Source organism: Pocillopora damicornis, chromosome 10, assembly GCF_964200805.1.
Source record: "Pocillopora damicornis chromosome 10, jaPocDami1.2, whole genome shotgun sequence".
NCBI classification, from domain to species: Eukaryota; Metazoa; Cnidaria; class Anthozoa; order Scleractinia; family Pocilloporidae; genus Pocillopora; species Pocillopora damicornis.
The window spans coordinates 6,524,484-6,551,931 of record NC_142679.1 but is presented as its reverse complement, the minus strand read 5'-3'; the positions used below and the strand labels follow the sequence as shown (position 1 = coordinate 6,551,931).

General features: G+C 38.2%; 2 protein-coding genes across 2 annotated transcripts; one reads left to right on the top strand and one right to left on the bottom strand.

Annotated features, from left to right (window-relative positions):
* Nucleotides 1–1,333: 1,333 nt before the first annotated feature.
* LOC113670312 (RNA cytidine acetyltransferase) lies at nt 1,334–27,444 on the bottom strand. Its single transcript, XM_089183704.1, has 28 exons — nt 27,287–27,444; nt 26,000–26,091; nt 25,069–25,240; nt 24,372–24,494; nt 23,683–23,744; nt 23,360–23,474; nt 22,392–22,499; nt 21,706–21,839; nt 21,241–21,334; nt 21,014–21,112; nt 20,316–20,452; nt 19,826–20,083; nt 19,082–19,178; nt 18,397–18,513; nt 10,661–10,837; nt 10,270–10,386; nt 9,078–9,211; nt 8,061–8,109; nt 7,488–7,584; nt 6,607–6,717; nt 5,937–6,050; nt 5,450–5,505; nt 4,580–4,630; nt 4,408–4,476; nt 3,731–3,829; nt 2,928–3,001; nt 2,538–2,640; nt 1,334–2,094 (listed from the first exon to the last, which is right to left on the bottom strand). Exons 1-28 carry the CDS (start codon nt 27,392–27,394, stop codon nt 2,026–2,028), a joined length of 3,036 nt encoding a protein of 1,011 aa, XP_089039830.1. The 5' UTR covers nt 27,395–27,444; the 3' UTR covers nt 1,334–2,025.
* On the top strand, nt 12,849–14,663 carry LOC149038663 (trace amine-associated receptor 1-like). Its single transcript, XM_089183705.1, has one exon. The coding sequence runs from the start codon at nt 12,851–12,853 to the stop codon at nt 13,904–13,906; it is 1,056 nt and encodes a 351-aa protein (XP_089039831.1). The 5' UTR covers nt 12,849–12,850; the 3' UTR covers nt 13,907–14,663.
* Nucleotides 27,445–27,448: the final 4 nt, after the last annotated feature.

The following is a 27,448-nucleotide window of genomic DNA, read 5'->3' as shown; positions in this document are numbered from 1 at the left end:
CTGAGCCGTAGGGAAAATAGTAGACAATTTCCTCCAGGTCATTGGCCCAGCGAACCCTCTTAGGCTGGCTAATATGATTTGTTCCATATGTCGGATACACTTTGCCAGGTTCACAGTCCATTTGATCTGCCGGCTTTATTGATGAGCTGATTTCAAGGTCTTGTAGCGGAGCAGCGAACGAGAGAATAGATGCACTATGGTGCTACACATATAACAAAACAACGAATCCCTTAACAGTCTGATAACGGAATTCATTTCCAAATAGCCTTTTGTGTATTTTTAACGGTAAAGGTGTATCCGACAAGCATTGCAAACAAATCTACCAGCTGGGGAAAATAATAACAATTTAATTAAGCAGTAAACATGTAAATGGGATGGCCAGGGTGTATCTTCTGATTATCCTATGACATATCTAATTGGTTCGTGCATAAATTGAATCGGTGAAGTCACCTTCGAATGGCGGCGCGTCTCTACATGGAAAAAACGCTTCCTCTTCAACCAACACTTCGATCCATGAAATAGGAGCTCAGTTTTTGTCAGTTTTTATGTCGGAGACTTTGATTCGTGCGTGACACATGTCAGATGATGAGTGCGAAAACTAGGGACATTGAATGGTTTACATAATTAACGCAACCTTGAATGACCCTTTTAAATCAGTACTCGGCAACAACCAATCAAAATGCAGAAAATATCGTATGAGAGTGATTTCTTACAAATTTTGCAGAGTAGCTTTTTACACACCTGATGTAAATAAGCGAATACGAGAGCGAAATAAAACAGTTTAATTGAGTCTCGTTCGTCAGAGTTCTATCCCTAGTAAACAGGACTAAGTTTACAAAATTTACTCACGTTTTTCTTTTTCTTTGAGCAGAAATGTGATCCACACAAAGCGGCCGAGGACTGAAACGTCGTATTAAGTCGCTGGGACATTTGATTTTATCTCCCTTTTTTTCTTATCTACACACACTTCTTTTTCTACACACCTTTATGAGGTTAAAGGAACTCTGAGTAAGGCGCTTAGTTAGTTAAACGTTTCGTCGGATTCTAATAAAACTGATGTGATACGTTGGATGGGCTGTGAAACATTTCTAATTGTTACATCTATCAACGTGGAATTGGTATCTAGAGCGCTTTGAATTCCTTTGATTGTCGTAAAACCACAACAGCCAGCGAGGAGCCAAGCAAACTCAGTGCCTGAATCGCGGGAGAACGCCATTGACCAAGTGGTGATTGGCTTAAGTTTGACTGAATATGATTGGTTAGAAGAGTAACACAACGAAGTAAAGCAGAATCTAAGCAATTCCGGATTTCTTACGACACTTAATAGAAAATTGCTCTATTTGCTTTTTTTTTAATGTAAAGCATTTAAGTAACAAAACAAAAAGTGTGCGGCAGTGGGTCAAGTAAAAATACTCTCCCTATAAACGTACAGAATCTCGCCAAATTAAGTGTCAGAACAACGTTCTCGCTTACGAAGAACTAACGCTCGAAAATTGGGTCTTCTTGATTGGAGATGGCAGTCAATTCATCGTTTCCACCATCAAGTCATGAATCGCGCGTACCACCTGATATAACTTGTAACCATGATAACACCGTTCCAATAAGCTTTGCGCTTAGCTCTCAGAGAGTTGAAGAGCTTTTTGCACCCTTCATTAACGTAAGCGTTACGCATGCGTTGACACTCGGAAATTCCTGTTGGCGTGAGCGCATACGTTCTGTCCTTCATTGTAAAGCCCGCCATGGTCCTTTAGTGCACGAAATTTTTGCAGTTTACGGCCTTTTAGCACTTGTTCCCCCCTGTTCAGAGAGCAGACAATAACGCTTCTGATATTCATTTTGTTCGTTATTTTGGATGAGAATTAACGACAGGTCAATGAATTCTAAAGTTGCCGTCATCTTGCCGTTGCTGTTCAGTGTTAGCCGAATCCTTGTAGAGGCTGACGTTTATCGAACAAGTAGCTACAATAATTGGCATATCCTCAGTCTTCTACACTGCTTGACATGCTTAATAACTTGACAGCAGATTCAACCAGTGTGGTGCTTCTGTTTGGACTTCTTGCGTTTCTTATGTGATTTGCTTTGATCATTGGAAGGCTGAAGAGAAAACACATCATTTAAGTGACGAGACAAGACATCTTATTGGAAGTTATAAGTAAAGACTACTCAATAAGGCAGTCAATAAGCTGTGGTATCAGGATCAAGAATGGAGAAAAGCAGAGAGACGTTATAGAACGACGAAGACGATAAGAGGAAATGCGAAGACTAAGCGAAATTGGGGAAGAGAAGATCAAAAAATCAGTCAAGAAACAAGAAGTAGTGTGGAATAGAAATCTGGGAAATTGAAAGAGCAGTTGAGAGGCAAACGATGCAGTAGGAAAAGAAGACAGAAACTAAAGTAAAAAAAGAGATGTAAAAAAGGAAAGAAATGCAAGGACGAGAGGAAAGGGGAAAGCAATGAGAATTTATACGAAGATTACACTCACAAGGAACAGTTAGTGGAAAAGAGAAACAGCGTAAAACGTTTAACTTCAATTCACCTGTGTCTTCCGCTTTGTGCTTGCAACGCTAATCACACTGGTGACGTTCTTATTGTTACTTAGAGCCGTGTTCCATTCATCATCTTTTCCTGATATTGCAAACCTAATTAAGAGCACAATAAATAAATCAACTGTGAATAAACAGGTAAAATTACACAAACAGTTAAAAGGGACGCAAGTGTCTGAATCAGACAGAACCCGGAACGAAAACGGATGCAGCTGTCCCAAATCAGACGGTACCGTCTGGAAACGGACGCTACGGTCCGAAAATGGACGCAGTAGTCCGAAGTCAGTCGGAACCGTCAGAAATTCGATCGGAACCGTCCGAATTCGGATGAAAGTGTCCGAAATCGTGCGGAACTGTCTGAAAACAGACAGGAAATAACTTACTCGCTGAGATCAATGTTCTTCAGTTTTTCCAGTTCTTTCTTTTGCTTTTCTTTCAATTCCTTCGCTGCCTCCTCCTGAAAGTTGTCAACAAGATATTAATTCATGAATATTAGTTAAATTTTGAAAAAGAAGTTTTTTTAACGCCCCGTGAATAATATGGCGACCTAGCCTTTGGCATGCCTCCGTTCTTTGAATCACACCCACACTATATAAGACACAGATTGAAGTTTTGTTCCTTTCAACCCGACAGTAACTCGTGGAAAACATTTCTCCCAAAATTATTGCTAAATTTATCAAGCAGAAAGGTAAAAGGAAGAAAGAAAACTGTCAATTAACTAAAGGATTTGCTTAGCACCGAGAAAGAGAGGGGTAGCAGTGTAAGATATAGAGCAAACAGAGCAGGTAATTGATATTTAGATCTTGACGGTCACTGAAGCAAAGGAAAAGAGACGGAGCTTATGACTGGAGTTTTGTGGGTAACAGGTAGTAATACGATGGAGGCGAGCGTGGCCTAGTGGTTAGGGCGCTGCACTTGTAAGCCGGAGGTCCCGGGTTCAAGTCCTCCTCCCTGCCACTATGTTGATTTGTCTTCGGTGGCCCCGAATTCAACTCCTGCACGCTTTGTAAATAGCCAACTGGTCTGCCTCCTATCAGTTGGGGTTTTTAACGAGTTTCTGTTCATTTACGATATTTGTTTCCTCATTTACAGTGTCCCCAATTAGCACAGCAGTGCTAAATACGCTGACACTTAAATAAAGTTATTACTATTTATTATTATTATTATTATGAAGTAGAAAGCTAACCAAATCCTCTTGAAGTCCTTGAGCTAACGGCTCCATAGCCACTTCTCTTTCTTTGGTGACTTGACTATCGAAGGATGACTCGAGAACAGAGCTAAAACACTGTAAAGAGAAAAGAAAAAAACGTGGAAATCAGTAAAACCTTAAAGTAACAGAAGACCGTCGTATTTTAAATGATAATCTGAATCACGCACACTTTTTGCTTTTTGCTCGTGGTCTTTAGGATTATATCATTAAAACCAGCAGCTTATAAGCTTCTGATCAAACAAATGGATTCCAAGTCGCCGTGGGTTTGTTCAGTAATAGATCAAAGAAGAAGGCAAAATCCAACAAGACCATAAGTGACAAACTAAGCTGTGCCCCGTGCGCCCCTTAATTGTTCTTACCACTTTTTGACGTCCGTCATCTGTGATCTATTACTGAACAGACACACGGTAAAAATGGAATCTATTCGTTAAGTTTTCTGTTCCTCACGCAACTCTTGACATCTTGACAAAGTTTTCTTTAAGAAAATTCTTTAAGAGCAGAGGTTTAAACTTAAGTTCTTTTTTCCAGCGATAGAACTGCCGTGAAAAGGCTTTGTACCCTACATCGACATCGATGTCTAAAAAGCTTCACTAATTTCTATTTTATCATACTTTACTACGGTTTAAAAGAGGGTAGAGTTCTTAGAGTTTTACCTGAACAACTTTTCTCATAGTTCTGTTGAACAATCCCAGTAACTGAGATGATGGTAGCTCTAATTCTTTCTGAAAAGACAAAGAAACAAACATAACAACCACCATATTTTGTGATATCTATGCTATTAAATATATAAGGATATGTATTTAAGTTTTAACGACGAACATATACCTCAAGGGCCTCTATGGTCCTGTGTTGTAGTCCAAGTCCGAGAAGAATCGCCTGATGGAAAAAAGAGAGCGTACACTATTAGTTATCGAACTAAGCCATGCTGTCGGAAACTTTGATTCGTGCGTGACACATGTCAGATGATGAGTGCGAACACTATGGACATTGAATGGTTTACATAATTAACGCAACCTTGAATGACCCTTTTAAATCAGTACTCGGCAACAACCAATCAAAATGCAGAAAATATCGTATAAGAGAGTGATTTCTTACAAATTTTGCAGAGTAGCTTTTTACACACCTGATGTAAATAAGCGAATACGAGAGCGAAATAAAACAGTTTAATTGAGTCTCGTTCGTCAGAGTTCTATCCCTAGTAAACAGGACAAAGTTTACAAAAATGCGTGCACACTAACTTGAAATTTTCAACCTCTTAAATTTACTCCGTTGTTAATGTTCTGTAATCAAAGATACTTTGGTTTTATCAACTTAGTTAAAAATGTAAATTGGTCGCCGTACAGAGTTTGAAAGCTGACGTTTCGACCGTTAGTCCTTTGTCAGAGCGAATAGGAAAATTCTGGGTTGTATGTGGTTTATATAGAGAACGATGGAGCAACGCTATCAATGAACTCATGGTACCTCCGACGTCAGCTATAAAATTCTTTACGGAGGCCACTTTATAATATGAACTCAGTTGATAAACAAAATTATCTTGAAATGCCCTTCAGCGACACAGCACCACAGTTTCTTCAGAAACGTACCCCCTTTATACATTTCTCTAATCTCAGTCTGCTTCCAAATGTTGGTAGTCCTTGAGGCGCAAAGAAAACTTCCCAAGATTATACGATAACGGAATATGCTCTTCAAACTTACCGATTGCACTGCAGAAAGATCGAAGTCCATTTTCTGAAGGAAAAATAACCTGGAGACTGTGCGACAAAAGCGATATCATGTCATTATAGGCACCGTTTTTCTAATTCAATTTACTTTGGTTATTTCACAAGATTTTCCTTGCAGTTTACAATCCCGAGTGAAGTGAGGTATTATAAGAGGAAGAGGGTCTTGCGAAGGAGTATGACACTCCCCTCCCCCCATCTTGGTCTCGCAAAAGACGGAGAGGGAGGGGAGTGGGGGGCTATTTTGTTCTGATAACTCCACCGTTTCTGTAGCCTTAATTCTGCCTTTAGTAAATTCCTTCAGTTCCAAGAATATAATTCGTGAAGAACTGACTTCTGAAACTTAGGAAGGGCTTCTAAAAAAAGGGAAATTATTTCCGTTTTCAAGACTGACTTGTAAATAAAAGGCCATTCAAATTTCCTAATCTTGTTTTAAAGAAAAGAAATCATTTCAAGTTTCTCACCAGCTGGAAGCAAATCCGTGATCAGATGATAATCCACCATATTCCGCGAATAAAGTTCCAATCGCTTGATGTCGTAAGTTGTAAGAACAGCTTCTAGCTCACCTTTTGTTAAACCTAAGGAGCAATGAAAACAATACTTGAGACGATTTAAAGAAGGCAAGCTATCATGGTGGACTAAAAAAGTTGCACTGCTGATGTTTTAGCTCTACTGCTAAGTGGTAGAAGTTTCATGAAGGAGTATCGATTTCAGTGTGAGAAGAAGCGAACTTTTAAGATGGACCTTCTGGTTTGCTCGTACCATTTGGTCACTTGATCTATTCACCTACCGGAGTAACCAAAAATGAACTTCTCGCAATTTCTGTATATTTTCAAGCGGAAAGGTAATCGATGACAAGTTAGAAAATATCAGCTACATTACCACCACTCGTTCTCTGTTCAGTGATAGAGTTCACCGAGTGGCATGAAGTGTATCTTAATTGTATCGCGATTATAAAATAATCTGTCTAAGCCTGTCTTACTAATACGTTTTATACAAAAAGCAAATTACACCAAAAAAAAAAAGATAATTCGCTCTCAGTTTCTACGCGCGATGGTCGATGCGCGATTCGCCGTCATCAACTACTACGCGATATAAATCACGAGGTCATAATCTAATTGTAAATTTACCTACCTGAGCCTTTAATTCCTTTGTAACTCTTGTTGTTTAGAATACTCAGCGCTAGAGATGGTTGAAAATTGCGAAACTGATAGGAAAGGAGGGACAAAAAACGCCGGCGGAAATCTGAGAATATAGAGAAACACCGATTGCCAAATGAGTAAAGATAACTTTACCTTACGTTTGTATTTCTCTTCACCTTTCAAAAGTATGAAGCGTCACATTTCACGATATCTTAACCCTTTCCACCCCAACATCAGAATTCATATTCTTCATACTGTTCTCTGTACATTTAATAAGGTGCTGACAAGGAGAATTTGTTTAACAATCAAGAATTTCTGTTGATGTTCATTTCCTTCATTCTCATGACATTAATGTGTGATTCAGTGACGATATTGTAAGGAGAAATTAGATGCTAGTCACTCGTAGGGGTTAAAGGGTAAATGCCAGATTTTACCCTGTTTTTAACGTAGTACAAAATTTTGCAAAGCGCAAATCTGTCAGTTTGCGCGGCGAGTAATTTACACAAAATTCTACCTATGGTAATAATTTTCTCTCATGTTTTAACACCATTGCTCCATATGCCCCCTGAAATCTTTGCAAACTAAGCCACACCCATCTAAAAATTAATCCGGGGGTTTGCGAGTCAACAATATTTTGCCATAAACGGCTGTCGATGGTGTAATAGGCGGCTGTGCCTGTTGAGCGCAGGCTCAACAGACGGCGGTGAGAGGTCTTACAGATGGCGGTAGACCGCTAGTCACCGGCTTTTATTGAAACCTCTGCATAAGCTTTTGGAGCTGTCTCTCGCATATCCAGTGTTAAAAAGCTGGAAGATGGAAAAAACTCCCAATAAAAACTGAATTCTGCGCGTCTTATAGGACTTTACCACTCACCAGTCATGTAGGCTTGCAGCCAGTTGTCATCAGAGTTTTCTTCTTGATCGGAGAGTCGTCTTAACATTATACAAGAGTGTTCGCCAGTCAAATCATTCTAGAAAGTAAACAGGGACAACTCCTGTCAGAAAAAAAACACTCTGGAAAGAACTAAACTTGCAAAGTCTGGGGAAGTGGGAGGGAACTTATCATTAGTGCCAGATCCCCGGCAAACCTCAACCCGACTCGTCTCAAATCTTCTCGCGGGCGGAGAAACGCGCGTTCTGCAGATCTAAAGTGAGGGCTTGTCAAAGGCTACCGTCTCTTTTGTAGTAGTACAGTCATATGCAAGTGCTAAGTTGAGAGAACAACAACCAAAATAAATAAATAAATAAAATGACCGCTAGCCGGTCTTTTCACAACAAATCATTTTCATTGCAGACTGAATAAAGCATCAGAGTTGACCAATATTCCCGCTAACTCAGTATTTATTCATATCATGCCACAGAGTTTCGTTCAGACAATGAAAAAAACAACGAAGAAAATTGAGACAATACTACGATGGAAAGATAAAAAATGCTTTAAATTCCTTACCGGCGTCTGGCGTAGGTACACAGGACCAAAGTCGGATTTCTTCCAAAATCTAACAGATATAAATTGAAAACAAACATAAAAAAATTGTATTTTTTTTCTATGAAAAAAACTTACCGAAATCTCGCAAAAAAAAAAAATTGTGCTGTGTCTGAGTAGGCAACTAAACATTCTGTTCTAGCAAGGGCATGTGTAAAATCAAAAACATCTTCCTATCTGGTATAAGCGATCCTCGCAGTTATAAACACAACTGAACTAGCAGTTGAAATAAGACCTGAAAAAAGTTCAGGCCTTTACGGGATTTGAACCCATGACCTCTGCCATACTGAAGCGCTGCACCGGTACCGCAGAGGTCATGCGTTCAAATCCCGTACGGGCCTGAATTTTTATTCAGGTCCTACTTCAACTACTAGTTCAGTAGTGTTCATAGCTGCGAGGATCGCTTATATCTGTTTCTTCACTGAGGTGCACAGTGTACTCATTTTCATTTATATCCAATCATCATCTTCCTATATGTTACATGATTGACGCGAAGTTGTCTAAAAGGTGCTTACAGTCGCTTATAGAAAGCCACAACTATAGAGATTGCACAGGAGTAAGACATCACTCATTATTCATCGCCCCCAGGAAAGGGAGGGGGGGGGGGGAAAGGGAGGAAAGGGAGGGAGGACGTGAAGGTTTTCTTGGAGATCACATAGTCACATGGTTTTCAGGGGTCAACGGACGGGGGATCAGTCTGTCCACACCAACATAACAACAGGGGGACCAAAAACAATTGATTGCCAATGAGGGGGATCATTGGAATAATACGGTACTTTAAGGAAGGGGGGTGGGGGGGGGGGAAATCTGGTAAATTTCATCGTGACACACACAAAACCCTCCGACTTCCCTTGGCGATAAATAATGATAGGTCCCAAAATTAGGTTAAAGTTTTGAGGGAAAGAGCACAATTACGAAGGAGGGTCCTGTAAGGAGTTTCGACTGTATATTTTTCGATGAAAGAAATAATTTTCTCAGTACCTTAAGAGTTGAGTTGTCAAGCCGTAGGATACGCCCAAATAATCCAGTTGTTCGGCTGGTCTTTCACTGAGTTTTAACAAAAGAGGCGGCAGATTACTGCGAGGAGTTATCACCTCCTGTAGTAGGCCAACATCCTATGAAATAAATGAACATTTTGAATTTACGTCAGTTAGAACTGCCGTAACAAACCCTTTAACAGCCTGCAGGGTAGGCGTAATTTTGGCACCTAAGTGCTCAGTATTTTCATGGTGAAAATTATAGCTGCCATTTTTGAATTTACAGCCACGGAAAGCTGGGGAGAGAAATAAATTTCAACAAAAAGGGTGAACGATAGTAAAAAGGAAGGAGAGGGGAGGGGTTGGGGGCACATAAATTTCTTTGCCCCTCTCCCCACTGTCCACTTCAATCAATCATGGCCGGCTGGATAAACGATCGCGAGTTTGCTATTACTCGTCCCAATAAGACGCTTGCACTGCAGCCCAATCCTTTGAGGAATTGGTATATCGAAAGTTAATTTCTGAATGGCACAATTTTCAATTGAGTGTCACAAGAAAGCTAGGATTGCAACGATTTTGCTTTCGTCACTTTGTGCTGGATCAAAGATCTCGCACCATCCTCTCGACCAATCAGATGAAAACCATCGCTGGCAGTTTCCCGCGCTTTTGGCTTTATGTTCATTTCAAGTTCTCCATAGCTTCCTTGGGTATTTTCCCTTCTTCTGATTGGCCGTTTTAATTTGGCTTTGGTCTTAAGACACTCAGTCGAAAAGTCACCCTCAGAAACAATGCTTAAAAAAAATCGCTTGACTGAGAAGCGAAGAGGTTATGGGCAAATATGAAATTTTTATTGAATAGGCTTCACGAAAGTCATAGATAGCTTTTGTACGACACATGCACTTTTTCTGAGACAAACAGAAAGCGGATCTTCAACCTGCTGAACAAAGTAAAGAACGTTACTGTACTGAAACTGTATTATTTCCTCGCTATTATTCTCTTCCTCCATACATTACGTTTACAAATGGTAAATGTGAACTACAAATTAGTAAAAAACAGAACAATTGAACTAAGTACTTGTTATTATTTTCCCCTCAGTCAAAAACTGGCCAATGAAAAGGCTGACCTTTTGGGCCACGATCTTTTTCAAATGCACCTTCAAACTTTCACGATGATATTGATACACTTTTCATTTTTACCTCATCTCCAGTCAGAGTTGAGATTTGTCCGTCTTCTTTGCGTTCTTCAGCTAAACTGGGAATCTTTCCCTCGTAATACTGAATAAGAAGATTCATGGCCCGTCGACCATAACCCATCTATTGCAGAAAAGAAATAAGCAGGTTCACAATGGTTACTTTGAAGATCGTGCAACTCAAATTGCTACCTTTTGAGATGGAGATAATTCTACTATTCTATATTAAAGCTTATGTAGGCCATTGCGTCAAAAATAACTTGTTTTCTACACCAAAAATAATTTGTTTTGTGCATCAAAAATCATTACAAAATCATTAAGAAATCCTAGATCTGCCCCTGCTTGGGCAAGATGCAAACTTAAAAATAAATAAATAAATGTAAACGAATCATTCATACCCCTTGAAAGTCAGGATGGGTAGCGATTCTGACAATTCTTCCTCCAGAAAGACCCGCAAAATCGTGATCATTAAATTGCTGCGATATCGTCCAGGGAATAAGGTCGCCAGATGCCCTTTTGCCTCGTGATAGACTGCTCATGATGGAAGACTTGGAGATATCACCTTCAAGGCAAACCTGTAAGGAGAGTACCAAGAAAAAAATTTGGATTATTTTGATCAGCCACAAAATGCTTCAATGCTTCGTGCTTTGGAACGAAATCAAGAGGTGCGGGATTGACTCGGTTTGAGGACGTTTCGCACCAGCGCAAGTAAGTTCGCTCCATACTACTTAAGCGAATTAGTCGGCTGACGGAAAATAAGTTCGCCCCCAAATGTTTCAACTCGATTCCTTACGGCAGAAACTAATCTTACGGGTTTGTTTTCGGGAGTGTATCATTCTCGAATAAAACCAATAACTTTAACTGTGGTATTGCGGAAGATGTAGTAGAGTGGTTTACAAGTTAATAATTCAGAGCCATGAGTTGTCTGTTGGAAGACGCCTACATGATCGAGTATTTACATGTATTTATTTCCTAACAGATTGGTTGCATATCTCATCAACAAATTAATGTCGGTAGTTGTCGGTTGCCAATCGTATTGCAGAATTGCGTCAAGAAAAGAAATGATGGGCTTCAAGCTCTTCCCTTGAGAAACGTCCGTTTTTCCGCGTTACGTTATAGAGTCTATTTTTGAAGACTTTTAGATAAATGAGAGTTTTAATAAAGCGTATCATGTAGTCACAATTAGCTAAAGAAAACAGTTCTTAACATCTGTCTTCGCTTATTGAATTTTTTTTTAATTTTCTGAGCGAACATGATCCTAGTTCCACAACCGCCCCGCTTCCCATTTTAGGGGAAGATTATAGCTTGAGACCATTGATAGAGCTCACAAACATTGTTGGACACAATCGTACTCTGCATTTAATCTGTTTCTTTACCGAAATTCAAATTTCCCATTTTTAACTCGTGAATTGCGCGCGTGCGCAAGAGCGAGTTATAGATACGATGTGGAGAATGCCATTCGCTCGCTCGCTTGATTGGTCGATTCCTGTAAACTTTTTTTAGATTTTAGGCTTTTTTTTAGATTTAAGTTTTTGGCGAGCAATAAACAGACGAAATGGCGACCTTTGTTGCTAAGAATAGTGGTGGGGTGAAAAAGAAGCCAATGATAATCTTAAAAGAGTTTTTTTTTTTCGTTTTAGTTTCAACAAGCGGCGCCAGCGACTGGCAGGCATGCAAGGATTCACACTGAAATAACAGAACAACCTTCGTTTTTCATAAAATTGTAATTTACAATCCTTGAACTTGAAAACAATCCGAAAATTTATTGAAAATATCACTTACTGCGAAGCGCTCGGAGTTTTCAGATGTTTCAAAAGCTTTTTCTGTTATGGCGTGGGATTGAGGACAAAATTGATCATTACGTTTCGTCGCGTGTGTTTTTCCTGTGTGAAGCAACAAAAGATGCCGGCGACTGACGAAATAACAAGTTAACACGAAAATCAAACAACACCTAAACAAACAATTTTAGCTACCGATTTTCAGTGAATTTTTAAAGAACAATTTTCTTTTAAGTTTCAAGACAATTTGAAGATTCAACATACATACAACGTACTAAAATGCAAAAGTTACACACCACAAAATTGATAAATAGGCCTGAAATGAAATTCTATCTTGTTATTGATTATACGTTGCCTAGCACGTGACTTAAATCATCCCAGGTGAAGATCCAAAATGACGGTGGCAGGCTTGGCTTAGTTATATCACTCAAAACTCGTTCCCGTTTATCTCATTTGATAAAGAGGGAATCGTTAATGTTTTCATTAAGACAGTATTGCCTTGATTTTCTAATATTTACAACGAAAGATTTAAAATTCAGCAGTGCACAAAGTTATTTATTGCAATAAGCACACCAACTCGAGGGATTAAATTATCATCTCATACAGTTCTTGGAGGAAAATTGTCATCTAACCTAATTGAAAAAAAAAAATTTTTAAAAACATCGTATTATACATTGATACAAAGCTTGTCACGGAAAATTCTCAAGGTGTGAACATCGCTTCAGCTTATCTAGTGTATCAGTGACAACGACGACGATGAAGTGAGCCATACCTGCACAGGCTGTCTGCCGAGATCGTTAAAGTCTGTTAATGTCAGCAATGAATAACACATCAGTAAATAATATCAGCGAAGAGTACAAGTCTACATCCTCCATGGATTTTCCATCCAAACCTGAAGCCATCGTTTGTTGCAGTGTTTTCATATTGGCAGCAATTTTGATAGTCGTAGAAAACCTACTCACCATCGTTCTTTTTGTCACTAACCAGAGGCTTCGAAAGAAAAGTTTGTTTCTCGTCATCAATATGGCCGTTGCCGATCTGATGTTGGGGGCTGTGACTCTGCCTTTGTACATTTACTTGGTTGGAAAACACTATTATCAGCTTTGGTCAGGAAGTGTGAGCCAGCTTTTTTCCTACTGCTATACCATCGCTGACAACATCTCGATGGTAGCATCATTAATAACTGCGACCTTTATATCATGCGAGAGGTTATACGCCGTATACCGACCGTTTAGATACCGAACGCTATCTGTGCGGGCATACTGCATAGTTATTATAGTAGTGTGGACACTAGCCTCCTTGGATGCCATATTTTTAATAGCTAATTTGGGTAAATATTATTCTCTCGTTTGGTTGTCAACTTGCATTGTTTCAATTATCCTCATTTGTGGTTGTAATATCGCCATAAGGAAAAAGTTTCAAGAAAGCGGAATTGTCGCAAGCTCGCTTCAGCAAAGCAGAGACTCAAAAAGTAAACGCTTGACAAAGACTTTGATGTTTGTTTCTGTCCTTGCTTTGTTTTGTTGGCTACCTTTTGCTTCTGTTTTCAGTTTAAAAGTTCTACTCGATCTTCACGATGTAATACCGTGGAGGTGTTTTGTAGCTATCAGCTTTGTTAATGTTTCCAACGCATTTGTCAATCCAGTTGTGTATGCTTATAGAGTACCGGAGTTTAGACAGGCGTTAGCTCGGTGCTGTAAGATAAGGCGAATTGTGAACACTGAAGACTTTGAACTTAGAGTTGCCAACACAGCAGCTTTGACGACACCAACACGGCTTCGAAACCTCCAAACATTACAAGATATCTCTAATCGTGACCTACAACAACTACATTTTGAAGAGGAAGTACTAGATACCAAACTGTGATGAGCCGAAAACTGAGAAAATATAAGTGCTGTTTTCAAACTGTCCCAGAGCTCTACACTTTACTTGAAGATCAGCCGAAGAAATCAAGGTAGAAAATGTTAGTGTTGAAGAAACCGCAACATGACTGTTTGTAGTTGAAAATAGCGAGGAGTGGCAGCTCAAAAACCTTTGGATCTTTCTGAAACAAACTGGAACTCGACCTACTGATCTCCTTGTGTTTCTCGTTGCCTGTTTCATCCCTCCCAAGAGCAACAGCTCGGCAAAAACAATTTTCATCTCTTCTGACAACGTCTTCTCTTCTTAGAGAACGTATATTTTCAACCGCCGTAATTTGTTTATCAAAAACGTCAATAAGTACGAAAACAGGCTGTACACACTTAAATACAACAAAAAGACTGTACTCGGAACGAAAATACCTCAGAACGCACTTTATGTGACCGCTGGTTTTTTGACTAAGTGAAATTAAAGATATGATTAATTAAAGATTAAATAAAAACTCCGAAACTTCTTCAAATTCCAAACAAAGGAGTTACAAATTTACGGGAACGAAAGCTCCACACAACAAACTAAAGACTCCGCGAAAACAAACTAAAAGTACGCGAAAAATGTCCACGTCAGTTTTCCGAATGCAAGGTTAGAGTTCTTTGGCGTGACTGGCTAATTCGTAATTCTAATTAGGAAGAGAAAAATTGTAACTTGAAATTTAAAAAAAAGAGATTTTCTACAGTAGTAATTATGTGTGATGTCTCTCTTTTGAGCGTGGTAAGAAAAAAGACATATACGGTCACGCAGTTTGGTACCCACTAGCCTACGTGTAGCCGTACCCTCCCCTTCCAAAGTGAAACGGAAACCTCGCCTCTGTTTCACCTGGGGGGGGGGGGGGGAAGGGTACGGCTACACGTAGGCTACTTACTCACTGGTTAATCCAAAGAACAAATATTTCTCTTAATCACAGGATAATCAGAACGTCATTCAATGCGACCACAACCAATATCAAACATGTAATATAGATAATCAAACTGAATGATTAACAAATATATGGCGACGTGTTTCTCGGAAAAGCAGGATGTCTATGACATCACAGGATGATCAAATCTCAGGTCATGAGATTGAAGGAAATACATTTTTTCTGTCTTCTCTTGTTGGTCGTCTCCTTACGCATAGAATACGCTCGCTTTGTCACTAGTAACGATGTGTAAGACCAACAAAGTCAAACATGTGGAAGTTAAACAGATGTGTCACAATTTAATGACCAATGAGTGTAGATGGAAAACACCAAGAGATAAAAAGAGGGTGCGGATGGTTAGAGTGGTTGTGGTATATTTCACAGATTCTGAAGGGAAGAAGACCGACACCGTCTCCATGGAATGCTGTGCGGAGCATCAGGAAAATGCTGTAGACGCGCTGATTGCACGCCACGGGCTGAGACATTAAAAAACGGATGCAGTTATAAGGACTGAAGTTTTAAACTGTAAATCCAAGTATGAAAGACTGGACAGACCCTCACTGAACTGACTAAAAGAGTTGATCAAATCCTGACCATTTGAACTCTAGGCATGTAATTCGTCTTGTGATTTAATAGCATGAGTATAAATCGATTGTAAGAGGAACTTTGACACATGTGCGGTGAATAAAATGCTCATAGCCGAATCACGTTGAACCCAATGCAAGATAAAGGGACCTTGAACAGTCGGGAAGGCAACGCCGAGGAAGACGTCGATTAAATTTTTAGTTAGAATTTCCGTCTCTCACAGCATCAATTTCAGCATAACGCATTAGGATAGATGTGCAGCGTCGAGTCAAAATGGAAACTTGAATAACATGCCGTCAAGGTTTCTGTTTTCAGATCCTGACACAAAATTCGATGATTGCACGTTGTTTTTTTTTTTTTGCAGAGTACGGCTCAAAAATGTACGAAGGTTTTAAGAAACATTAGAAAAATTTGTTCAGATGAATGTTCGCAAGTTCATAGCGGATAGGAAATCACTCTATTGGCGAAACATAACAACAGGCCTTCGTTGTTCAAAGGCTGGATATTGCTATCCACCGGATAAATCACTGTCCATTGGATAAGTGTTGACAAAACATACTATACTATCAGCTGGATAACAAAGTGAATAGCGTTATCCCGAGCCCTCGTACAACCAAGGCCAGTTGCTTCCGTTACGCGGCGTCCTCATACCGATCTCTATAAATTTTGTACGACATTTCGGCGAATAACTCATCAGCGGAAAACCCTACAGACCTGAAACTTGAGTAAATTTTTTATTGATCAATATTCTACCATAACTCACTCTCTTGGCGTCACGCGTCCAATGGATTTGATATTAGATTTCGATTGCGTGAAAGTAAAAACCTGCAGGAGGAAGAAAGCCTAACCGCTTTCCAAAGAGGCTCAGAAGCGAACAAGATAGACGAAGATCAAGAAGAGGACGTGAAATTTAACGTTACTAATTTCAACTCAGGGCAATCAGTAAGACAAAATCTGCCACAAAACCGTCAGTTAGAATCACTAGGGGAGATTGTACAAAACATAATACCGAAAGAATCGGTTCCACGCGCAGATGTCGACCTCAGGAGGAAGTGGAATCTCAAGAAATATGAGCGAGAGAAGCTGTTGAAACAGTGGAACAAAGCGAAGAAATCTCTGGCCCACTGGGTAGCGAAAACATCGCTTCTTGAATCTCAACTGAACAGAAATACTCAAGAGCTTGAACAAATGCGAGGTCAAATGCTTGCAGATTCAGTCTTAGTCGAGACTAGAAGTGCTTTGATCAGAAATATCGATTTAGTTATGCAACGTGCTCTTTATATGACCGCGATAACCTGTGGCGATTGCCTGAATATTCAAATAATAACTTTCTTTTTTATTATGAACCTGCCAACCGCAGAGGCGAAGCCATTGGAAAAGGGGGTTTTTGAATCTCGTTCTTGATCGTTCGGGGTCTTGGAATATTGGTCTCTGGAACTAAATTTTAATAGCACGAGTTTATCTCTAAGCTAAATGGATGAAGGATGTTGTTGTTTACATAATTCTCAAACAACTTTCTTACTTTTCTTCGAGGTTTTATAATAGGTTTATCCTTACGCTGAATGGATGAAGGTTGATGCTGTTTACATAATTCTCAACCAAATTGTTTGCGTTATGTTTTACTTTACCATCAGTATTTCTTTTGTACATATTATATAGATATTTAATATATATTTTCAAATTGCAACGTTTCTGAAAACAGGTGTATATATATATATATATATATATATATATATATATATATATATATATATATACTATATATATAGATATAGCTCTTTGGCATACAAAGCTTTGCTTTCATGTCCAAATTGAGCACTCTACTAGGATGAGTCATTGCTGCTAGCATTATGCATGCTCACTAGTTTATCTAGTTTGAGCACTCTGGCATGGCTTAGATGATACCACACGTGTGAGATCACTTGGGGTGGCTATATAGCCTTACCTCCATCCTAGCATCAGCACTGCACTGATGAGGCCCAGAAGGCCGAAACAGTACTGTCTGCAGTTAGTTATATATATATATATATACATATATATATATATATATATATATATATATATATATATATATAATATATATTACAATTTAAAAATGTATATTAAATATTTACACCTATTCTTTCCTTATCAGAAAGGTAATTGACAATGCATGTATCTTTCGCATCCAAGGAAACAATACCTCTTGCGTTATTTTGACAGCAGCTATTGTAGTTTTCTTTTGAAACACTGTCCCTTTAATTTATTTTTGGAAACACCTTTTTTAATGGAAAAAGAAAAGGTGTGTATATTTAATATAAATTTTCAAATTGCGATGTTTTTGAAAACGGGTGTACATGTGTATATTGTTGCAGTACTTTCGTAGTATAACCTTACTTGCAATTCTTTGAGGGAAAAGGTTTGTTTAGTTGAGGAAAATTCACTATGTACACTTCAGTCAAGTTTGATTTTATCATGAAAACTGCATGTACTAAGAACAAATAGTGTAATACATTTGACCAAATCAATAGACACAAACAACTGACTGGACTACACTTTCTATCACTAGTTTCTTTCTGTCACTAGTTTCAAGTCATTTAATCGTAAAGAATATACTGTATCTATCTAAATCAGGAACTTATTTACGACATGAAGAAGTCAAGTAAAGAAAAATAGCAACATTCCCATTGAGCCAACTTTTTGTGCTTCAGCTAGGAATCTACGCTGTAACAGTCAGAGAATCTGGTTGAAATCACATACAAGTTTGATTGAAGAAAAGCTTACACCTGCAAAAATCTGATTGTGGGCACATTTAATATGTGAAATGAAAACTTCTTTAAAACAAGAATTTTTTTAAGGCTTCAGTTGTCTACAGAATGGAAGTTGAAAAATGCGACCGGAAGTGATCCGCAAATATCAGCATCTAGTTATCAGTCCTATTTTTTCGTATTTTATTGTACCTTGCTTTGCAAGCTCTCACCTGTAAGACGCAGTACACCTCTGGAAGTGTGTTTTGAGCAGGATCAACAGGGCCTAACAAGCAGAAGATGTGATGCGCAGGTGCATCAGATAACAACTGTAGATCATTTGGAGTGTTCTGCAAATGAAAGACAATGAATCTAGTGTGAACTGTCATACCACAATGGTCTGATAATAGGGAAGCAACAATTTCCTCTTGCAAATGAAAGAGACGAGGAAGAAAGAACTTGTAGACCAAGGGTAGAGCTGATTACATTGGTATCATTCTTTCTTGGCACAATATCACCCCTCAAAGTGCAAACATAACCACTGAGGGCCCAATGTGCCCCTAGCAATGCTACAGAGGCCATATGAATAAAAAAAATATATAACAGCAAAAAAACCTCAGAACTAATATGACAAAAATGGAATTTAACAAAAGAAAACAAAAGGAAAACAACCATTAATAATAAAAAATTTGGTTGAACATTTTGTAGAAAAAAAAAACATGACAGTCGCCTTTAGTCAGTAGGAGAAATGAACAAGATTAAGGACCCATTTGCTATGTTATGCCCACAAGTGACATGCATTGGTTCCCCCATTCATACAGGAATGACAAAAACTGCCCTACCTCTGCTCTAATCTGAGCACTGATGTACACTGTACAGTCACATTCAAATAAAAGATCAAAGAGAATAGTTAATTACCTTGTAATGCGAAGCTACATAAAGAGCCATGAGCCTTTGCAAGAAGACTTCAGATGCTTTGTGATAAGAAAACAGTGTATCCCGATTGACGTAATATCTAACAAAAAAAACCAGTTAAGGGTTGCCAAGGCGGAACACATCTACTGTTCAAACAAAAGTAAATTTCAGTAACCACAATGAGAAAAAAATGTATGCATCATGATCAGCCTGTTCCAGGCTTCAAGTCAGTATTAACCCTTACATCACCTCTGAATCAAACATCCAGGTCATGGGAATAAAGCAAACAATCACCACCTTAATAAACTCTTGATTTTTAAACAAATTCTCCTTGTCGGCACCTTAAGAAATGACTTTGTATAAAGAGCAGTATGGAGAATATGCATACTGATTTTAGGATGTAAAGGCTAAAACAGAGAAAACTAGTAAACAGCACAACAGTAGCAGTGGAGTGAAAAAGTGAGGGACGTGTGGTTCTTCCTCTGGACTCAAGCCTCACTTGCTTGTTCACTCCTCTTTTACCATCTGCCATTTACTTAAAAAACACTTGAAACAGGCTAAGACAAAATAGACACGTAAGTTCCCTTTCCTTACAAAAAATCTAGTCTCTTACTCAAGCCCACCCTTTTAATCATCTTTTGGTTTCTTTTCCCCTATCTTTTCTCTTCTTCTTTTTCTGGGGCTGCCCCTAACATGATAGGACTTGAAAAGCACAATTAAAAATCTTGTCATTGCTACAAAGGATACAAATCACAGTTTTCAGGCAATGGACAACCACTAGACAGCCTCTGTACCACAGTGGCATCCAAACAGAGAAGATGGTTTAACCATCTTTCCACCTCATCACCTGGTGCATAACGAATGGACTCATTCAGAGTGATTTCATGAAGACTGCGGCCCAGAGGTGTGGAACTGTTGCCTTTACTGGAAGGACCATGAGTTGCACTCTGTTGTCTAAGCTGTTGGATCAGTTTTAAGGAGAGAGATCGGCCTGTTCCTTCATATCTGAAAGTGAACAAATGCAAGTATGCCACATATGTTTAGTGTTCACCCATGCTGATAAACCAAGAAATTTTAAGAGACAAGTAGTTCCACACATTTGCAATTAGTGACAGTACCCCTCATCCTGTCCTTTGAAGCATAAATGGACCACATGCTCGTTTTTCTTCAAATTCAAAAATGACCTCATTGCAACCATATCATACACAATTCTAGTATTTGCCTAGTCACTCCTTACCCATTCACTGTTGATGACAGAAACACAAGGTATGGCCCCATGAGATCTTTGACCAAAGGCAGTGGAATGGCAGCAGCCTCATCAATAACAACCAACTCTGCTTGGCCAAGTTTGTGGGCATCTGATGGGTGAATGTACTGAAAAGGAGAGTTCATTGTTAAATTTTAGTGGTAGACCACTACAGTTGGTCTACTGTTCTGATTGTGCATGAGAGAGTAGCCCTGAAATGAATTGTTGTCAACTACAATGATTATTATGTTTGGGGAGCCCGAGTAGAAATCCCCATCCAAGTCAAATACAAGTAATTATCAAATGACCTGTTCAGCCCAGTGTGCTACTTCATAAAAAACATAGACAAAAAACAGTTTATGATGCATGAGTCTGTGTACAACAGCTCAGGCTAGATCATAAAATAGCAGTATGCCGCCCCTCCCCTTCCTGCCTCCCCTTCATGGCTTTGATTCTCTCTTCTTTCAGCTTGCATCTCATAGGGCCTTACAACTTTTTCTGGCCCAGCTCATGCCATTGCGTGCAAACCCTCCTACATACATTTTTGTCCAATGCTTTCAATAAAAGCATTCCCAGGGCTTTACAAGTCTTATGTAAGTCCATATGCAACATTTTTACACTATTATTGGGGGTTTGTCAATACAGGTAGCATTGATTGTAATAAGAAACATTCCACTTTTAATGGATACCTGGATTGTTTGTCGATGGTCCCTGAAAATATTCACTCTTACAACTGCTTTGTTGAATTCTGGATTGGTTGACTGCACCAGCTCATAGTCAAGATGTTCCTGTCAATTATTACAAACACTTAATATACCTTTTCCTGTTAACATTGAACAACATATATACTGTATATCTTAATCTATATGGATAAAAATAAATCAATATTCATTTGCTACAGATTCCATTTTCAAACCTGGAATTCCAGGGTATCAAATCCTTTGAAAACAAACTCAAACAAAGTGTGCAAGTTTTCTGGACTTGGTGATGTCACAAACATGTTTGAGTACCTGCAACATCAAGAAAAATGGTAAATTCAATTTGTTAGTCTTGAAGAGAAGAAAATGAGTCTGATTCCAATAAAAGGTAAGTTCGATATTAACATCTAACATTCTACCCTAAAGATCTCATCATCTCTCTTATGATTTAATTTCTTAACCCTTTAAAACCCTAAGAGTGACTGGCACCTAATTTCTCCTTACCATATCATCCCTGAATCAAACATTAACATCATGAGAATAAAGGAAAAGATCTCCAACTAAAGAGGCTCTAGAATATTAAACAAATTCTCCTTGTCTGCACCTTAGTAAATGTTTAGAGAACAGTATGGAGAATATACATACTGATGTTTGGGTGTAAAGGGTTAACTTTAATAGCATACCCAAATGCAACAGCTGAAGCCAATGACAGTCCTAAGGCAGCTGATTTTCCACGACCGCGGGCTGCTGTTAGTGTTACCGTGCTTCTTAAGGTCTTTTCTGATATTGCTTCAATGAATTTGAGGACTGCTTTTGCCTAGGAACGTAACCAAAAGTATAGTCAATGGAATGTTTATTTGCTTTTTTCTTTTTTTTGGGGAAAGTACATTAACTGTAAATTTTTGTACTGTAGGTGTACAAATAAATGTACTCTTAAATGTAAATCAGTTGAGAGAGTTTTGTCTATTTTTAAATTGTCTCTGACCATATCTTGCAATCGTTTTTAAATCATCCAGTCCTCCAAAGGAATGGATTTCACACACTGTTCTTAAAATCTATCTTTCGTCACATCAATTGTTGGTCAACTGGGATAACCAAAGCAGGGCTTTCTGCACCCTTTCAGAGCTCTTAAAAGTACATGTACATGTGCATTTGCACAGTATGGGTTTGCAACTAAAAGATGTCACCTTGTTCCTAAAGTATGGGTCAATTGTTGTCATGTAACCAGATTTAGGAAAACTGTTATCAGGGCAGAGGTTCTTTATGCAGAAGTTATTAAGAGTCTGAATTCTAAACATTTTCACAATTCCTGATTACAAATTTTAATGAAAAACACAAAGTCAATAAACATGCATTTGAAGAAACTGACCTGGTCAAGAGTGCGGCAACAGTTAACAATACCTCCAACAGGTTGTGTGTCTTGCAATGATTCTTTCAAACTCTTTAGCTCAATTTCATTTGCAGTCATAGATTCTTCCTGTAACAAAAGAAATGGCATATACATACATGTTCACTAGCCTGTGTTGCATCTGCATAATTTTTCCATCTAAATTTGCTTTAAGATGGCTTGATTTTATTGGTTTAACTCCTATTAGCAAGTCTGCCTCACCCTGCTAAATGACAATAATTACATACTTACGATGTGTCTGAAATACAGAACTGTAACGCTCAATTGTAATTTGACACCCCATTGACACTTGATCCTCTATCTACGATTCTCTATCCTCAATTCTCAAACCCTCGGGAATCTAGACTTCAGTCAAGTTTCAGGATATTTGAGACCATTCAAGAAATAATCAAGTTTTAAGGCTTTTAAGACCAAAAATTGCAGGAATGTTCACCCCATTAATTTGAAGTGTCAGAGACTGCGTGATTACTTGTGTGACGTTAATTTTGTCAAAAACATTATCATGGAGTTTCTAATTTGTACATGATTGACGTAACTTCGAATAACCTTTTTCATAGTGCTTAGCAACGATCAATCACAATGTAGAGAATGTAGTATAAGAATTAGGATCTCGTTTCAAGTTGCCAGAGTAGCTCTTTACACGCCTGCTGTAACCGAGTGAATACGCGAGAGCGATTAAACAGTTAAACTCAGTCAAGTCTGTTGATTGAGTCCAGTACATTAGAAGACCGGTTATCCCTAGTAAACGGGGCAAAGTTTACAAAAGAAGTTTCTTTGTCTGATTAGTCTACTCTGGTAGGAAAACAGCATAACTGCATTCATTGTGCTCAAGTCCTGTATATTTTATAGTTTCAACCACAACATGAAAAACCATAAACTACAAAACTACCTCTCCACTGAACTTAGAATACAGGAATGATAATATTTACCTTTGATTTTGGTGGTAATGCAGTTATTGATAGAGTATGAGAAGAGATGGGAAGAATGTTTAACTGATCATCAATAACCATGCAATTCTTATTTGAGGTCAGCGACAATATGAATCTGTTGAAAGCAAAAAAAGAGATAACTTTCTCACATAAAAGGCAAATTTCAATATACTGAAAGCTCTGTCTTCACATATAAATCAACATAAGTGCTTTACAGGATTTATGCATCAACCCTTTACCTTCTAAGAGTGATAAACATCTTATTTTCCTTTACGTACCATTCTTGAATTAAAAATTAGGGTTGTGACAAACAAAGTACTAACCTTTCATTAAATCTTCCAACAACATCTTGATGAGACTCTGTTCTGTATCGAGAATGTACATCCTAAGAAACACATTTCATTTACACTGTAATTCAAGTATTTTTAATCTATGTGAAGCACCTAGTGTTTGACCTTCCCCTCAGCACAATACAATAAAGAAGCTAATTTGATATACTGACTGCATTTTGGTGGCTGGATTTAAAAGACAGAATTTTGTTTATTAAAAATGGCTAAGTGTCCCTATCACTGTCTCCTTCAAGTGTTTTAACCCTTTAACTCCCAAGATCTGATTGTTAATTCTCCCCTCTAGCTGCTACAAATTTCCCTTGTAAACTATAAGTTATAAGGACTTGGTACTAGATCAAGATAGCAGCTTCTAACTGATAAGTTTGAATATTCTCATTACCTGTTTGCTGAAGAATGTATGGATATTATAGGGAGAAGTTTCATGTTAGCCACTTCTGGGAGTTTAAGATTTAATTATCATTTACTTGGCATACTACTTTCACATTATAATTATATCTCCTCAGTACATATTGCATGATGACATTCCTATCCTAGCAGTAAACAGGAAGTTTGTTATCACGGACCTATGCAAACTGTTAATATACACTGCATATTAACTATAAACTACTATATTATTGCCTGGATAATTATGAGATGTAGTAACTTAATCCAAAGAATTTTACCATGGCCAATGTGTACAGCTGTTGCAAAGATGACATTGTTCTTAGCAGAAGTACAATCAAACCGCCTCCCTCAACTGTCTCAACAGTTCGGGCCAGTAGATTTGGTGTTAAAGCTTCAAAATCCTGTACAAGACATGATATGGAAAAAAGGAGCATGGAACAAAAACAGACTTCAATACCTGAAAACTAACTTGTAAGTGTTTCTCACTAATAGCTTAGAGGGGGGAGTAAGTTATTATGGACCAGCACCCCACCTAAGAGAGTGAAAAAACTCCTTCTAAAGTCAATCAATGGTAGGAACCTGCATGGCTAAGCTCTTACCAGCAGTGTGGCAAACTAGGAACATAAGTTGACTTTGCCTAACTACCCTTTCATTCTCAGGATCTCATTTTGTAATTCTCCTTACTTTTTGCCACAAAACTATCATGATTTTAGTTCAAAGAATTGGGTATTGGATCAACTAATAATCTCCCAATTTTCATCACTTTTCTTCTTAATGTTGTATCAATATTCTTTGGAGAAATTCTGTCTTAGTTACTCATGGAAATTGTAGGCCTGGGTTAATCTGGTAAATATATAAAGACATTGTAATAGACTTTTGAAGGAGCAAGTTATGAATGGCGCAAAAAGCAGTGTTTATAAGGAGTTTCCAATGACAATGCACTTTTAGAAAAAGGAAATTGTTCATCATCCCTACCTGAAGCACACACATGCCATATGTATTTCCAAGTATCTTGTGGGTTTCAGCATAATAACAATAGCGAATATTTGTGGCAGATACAAACAACTCAAATGGGTCATCCTTCTTCAGATCTAAGGTTCCACTCTTGATTTTCTTTTGTAATAGCTTCATTCTTTTCTTTCTATGACTGATAAAGAAAAACAAAAGCACATCATTTACACCTGAACCCTTTAACTCTCTTACCAACATCACATAAGTTTTTCTCCTTCCTGTCTCCTTACAATTCTTATGATATTAGTATGAAGAATTTGGTATTGGATCAGCTAGTAATCCACTAATCAATATTTTTCTTTATTCTCATTACTCGTGTGCTTGGAATTGTATTGATATTGTATGGAGAAAGTCTGTCTTGATCACTCTAGGGAGTTAAAGAGTAACAAGTAGTTGGTACTTGTCTATTAGTTTTTAATACTAGCCTGAGATATTCATTTTTATTGGTACATTTTACAACACTAGCAAATCAATTTCGCAAATTGTGATGTACTGTAAAATTTACAAGAACTACATAAATAAGGTTTGTTTAAAGGGAAAAATAAGAAACATAGCTTAACATGACTTGAAAGTGTTGGGAGGCTTCCTAATCCAGTTCTACAAGAGTTACAGTGTATGCTGTTTGTTTTGTGAATGTATATGCTGGAAATAGACTCAGGAATATAGAATAGGGCTGCACTTAGGTTGATTTTGACTAAATAATATTATTAAATGTATTTTAAAGCCATATTAGATTGTTGACATAAAAAAGATGTTTATCATAAGGGGCATAACACATAAACTTCAGTGGACTGAGTAACTGATAATTTGGTATTTGTTTGGTCATGGGTAAGATCCCATTACAGCAACACAGTTGCCATAATAAAGAACAAGCCATGATACAAAATTCCGTTACCTGCTAAATCCCAGTTCTTTCTTATAACACCACAGAACTGTTGGTCTTGCTTTGACTGCTGTCTTGGATAGCATGTGATGGAGAATGACAACCTCAAAAAATTTAAAAAAGCAATATTTGACTGGTTGCATGTCTCTACAAATCCATATATATTTCCATGTACACTGTATATCTAACTGTTCCGTGTGTTCAAATAGACTGAAGGCAATATACAGTTGCTCAATGAATTAGCCTAATATATTATTTGCATATGCTGACATTAGGACAGATATGCATACATAACACGTGTGTACATGCATGTGTATGCTCAGAGAGAAGATTCCCATTCATCCCTGATCATCAACATTATGATACCAGGTCTAAGAAGTTAATACTTTCATTCATCATTGCATAAGTTAAATGTGTAAATGAGCATGTCACATACACCGTTGTTAGGGTGTATTTCATTAGTGATTCAGTTGTGTTCTTTTAAATATTTGTTCTCCCCAAAGCAATACTAGCTAGTTATAATAATAAATAAATAAATAATAACTTTATTTAAGTGTCAGCGTATTTAGCACTGCTGTGCTAATTGGGGACACTGTAAATGAGGAAACAAATATCGTAAATGAACAGAAACTCGTTAAAAACCCCAACTGGTAGGAGGCAGACCAGTTGGCTATTTACAAAGCGTGCAGGAGTTGAATTCAGGGCCACCGAAGACAAATCAACATAGTGGCAGGGAGGAGGACTTGAACCCGGGACCTCCGGCTTACAAGTGCAGCGCCCTAACCACTAGGCCACATCCATACATGTTACATGTTACTATCTCTTTCAATGCTTCAAATGGTCTCAAGCTTGTCACATGGCAGTTATGCGCCAGGACAGTTGCACAGTTGTTACAGAAATTTGACTTTCAAGGAGATAATTTCTCAAAATCTGCAGTTCCATGTTACGTTACTCGCAGAGGGAGAAATCCAAACCATTCTCACGGCATGCAAAAATAAGAATGTTAATTTGGAACTGAAATAAGATTTAGGAAGAACACTGAATAACTTGCAAAACGCATACGACCAGAGACATCCAATTCTACCATGAGAAGCCTCACTTCGAACCGGCTGAAAACTAATTTTGCCTCGCTAAACAGCATATTTGCCCTATGACGTTTATTGGTGAGACGCAGATGAAAACAAACATACAAATCCACTTACATCGCTTTTGTACGTAGGCAAACGTTCTTCGTTGGTTGCGAATTTTCTCAGGGATACTGAGACTTCAGAACGACCTATCAATTATGGTTCTACTTACTTGATCTCTTCCTTTATCGCCCACGATAACAAACAGCGATCGCTGCTTCTTCTGGACGCCATTTTCAATCAAAACTCTGATGCGATTGTCCACTTTCTTCAACACCATTTTGTTGAGGTCTCCACGTGTTGCAAACTTTTCGTCATGTATGCACACTCGAAA

Coding starts and splice junctions, on each gene's coding strand:
- LOC113670312 (XM_089183704.1), bottom strand. CDS start 27,394: ATGGTGTTGAAGAAAGTGGACAATCGCATCAGAGTTTTGATTGAAAAT. Junction 21,335..21,705: donor GCTTCAGCTGTTGCATTTGG/GTATGCTATTAA, acceptor TTGATGTTGCAG/GTACTCAAACATGTTTGTGA. Junction 20,084..20,315: donor CTGTCATCAACAGTGAATGG/GTAAGGAGTGAC, acceptor GTTCACTTTCAG/ATATGAAGGAACAGGCCGAT.
- LOC149038663 (XM_089183705.1), top strand. CDS start 12,851: ATGTCAGCAATGAATAACACATCAGTAAATAATATCAGCGAAGAGTAC.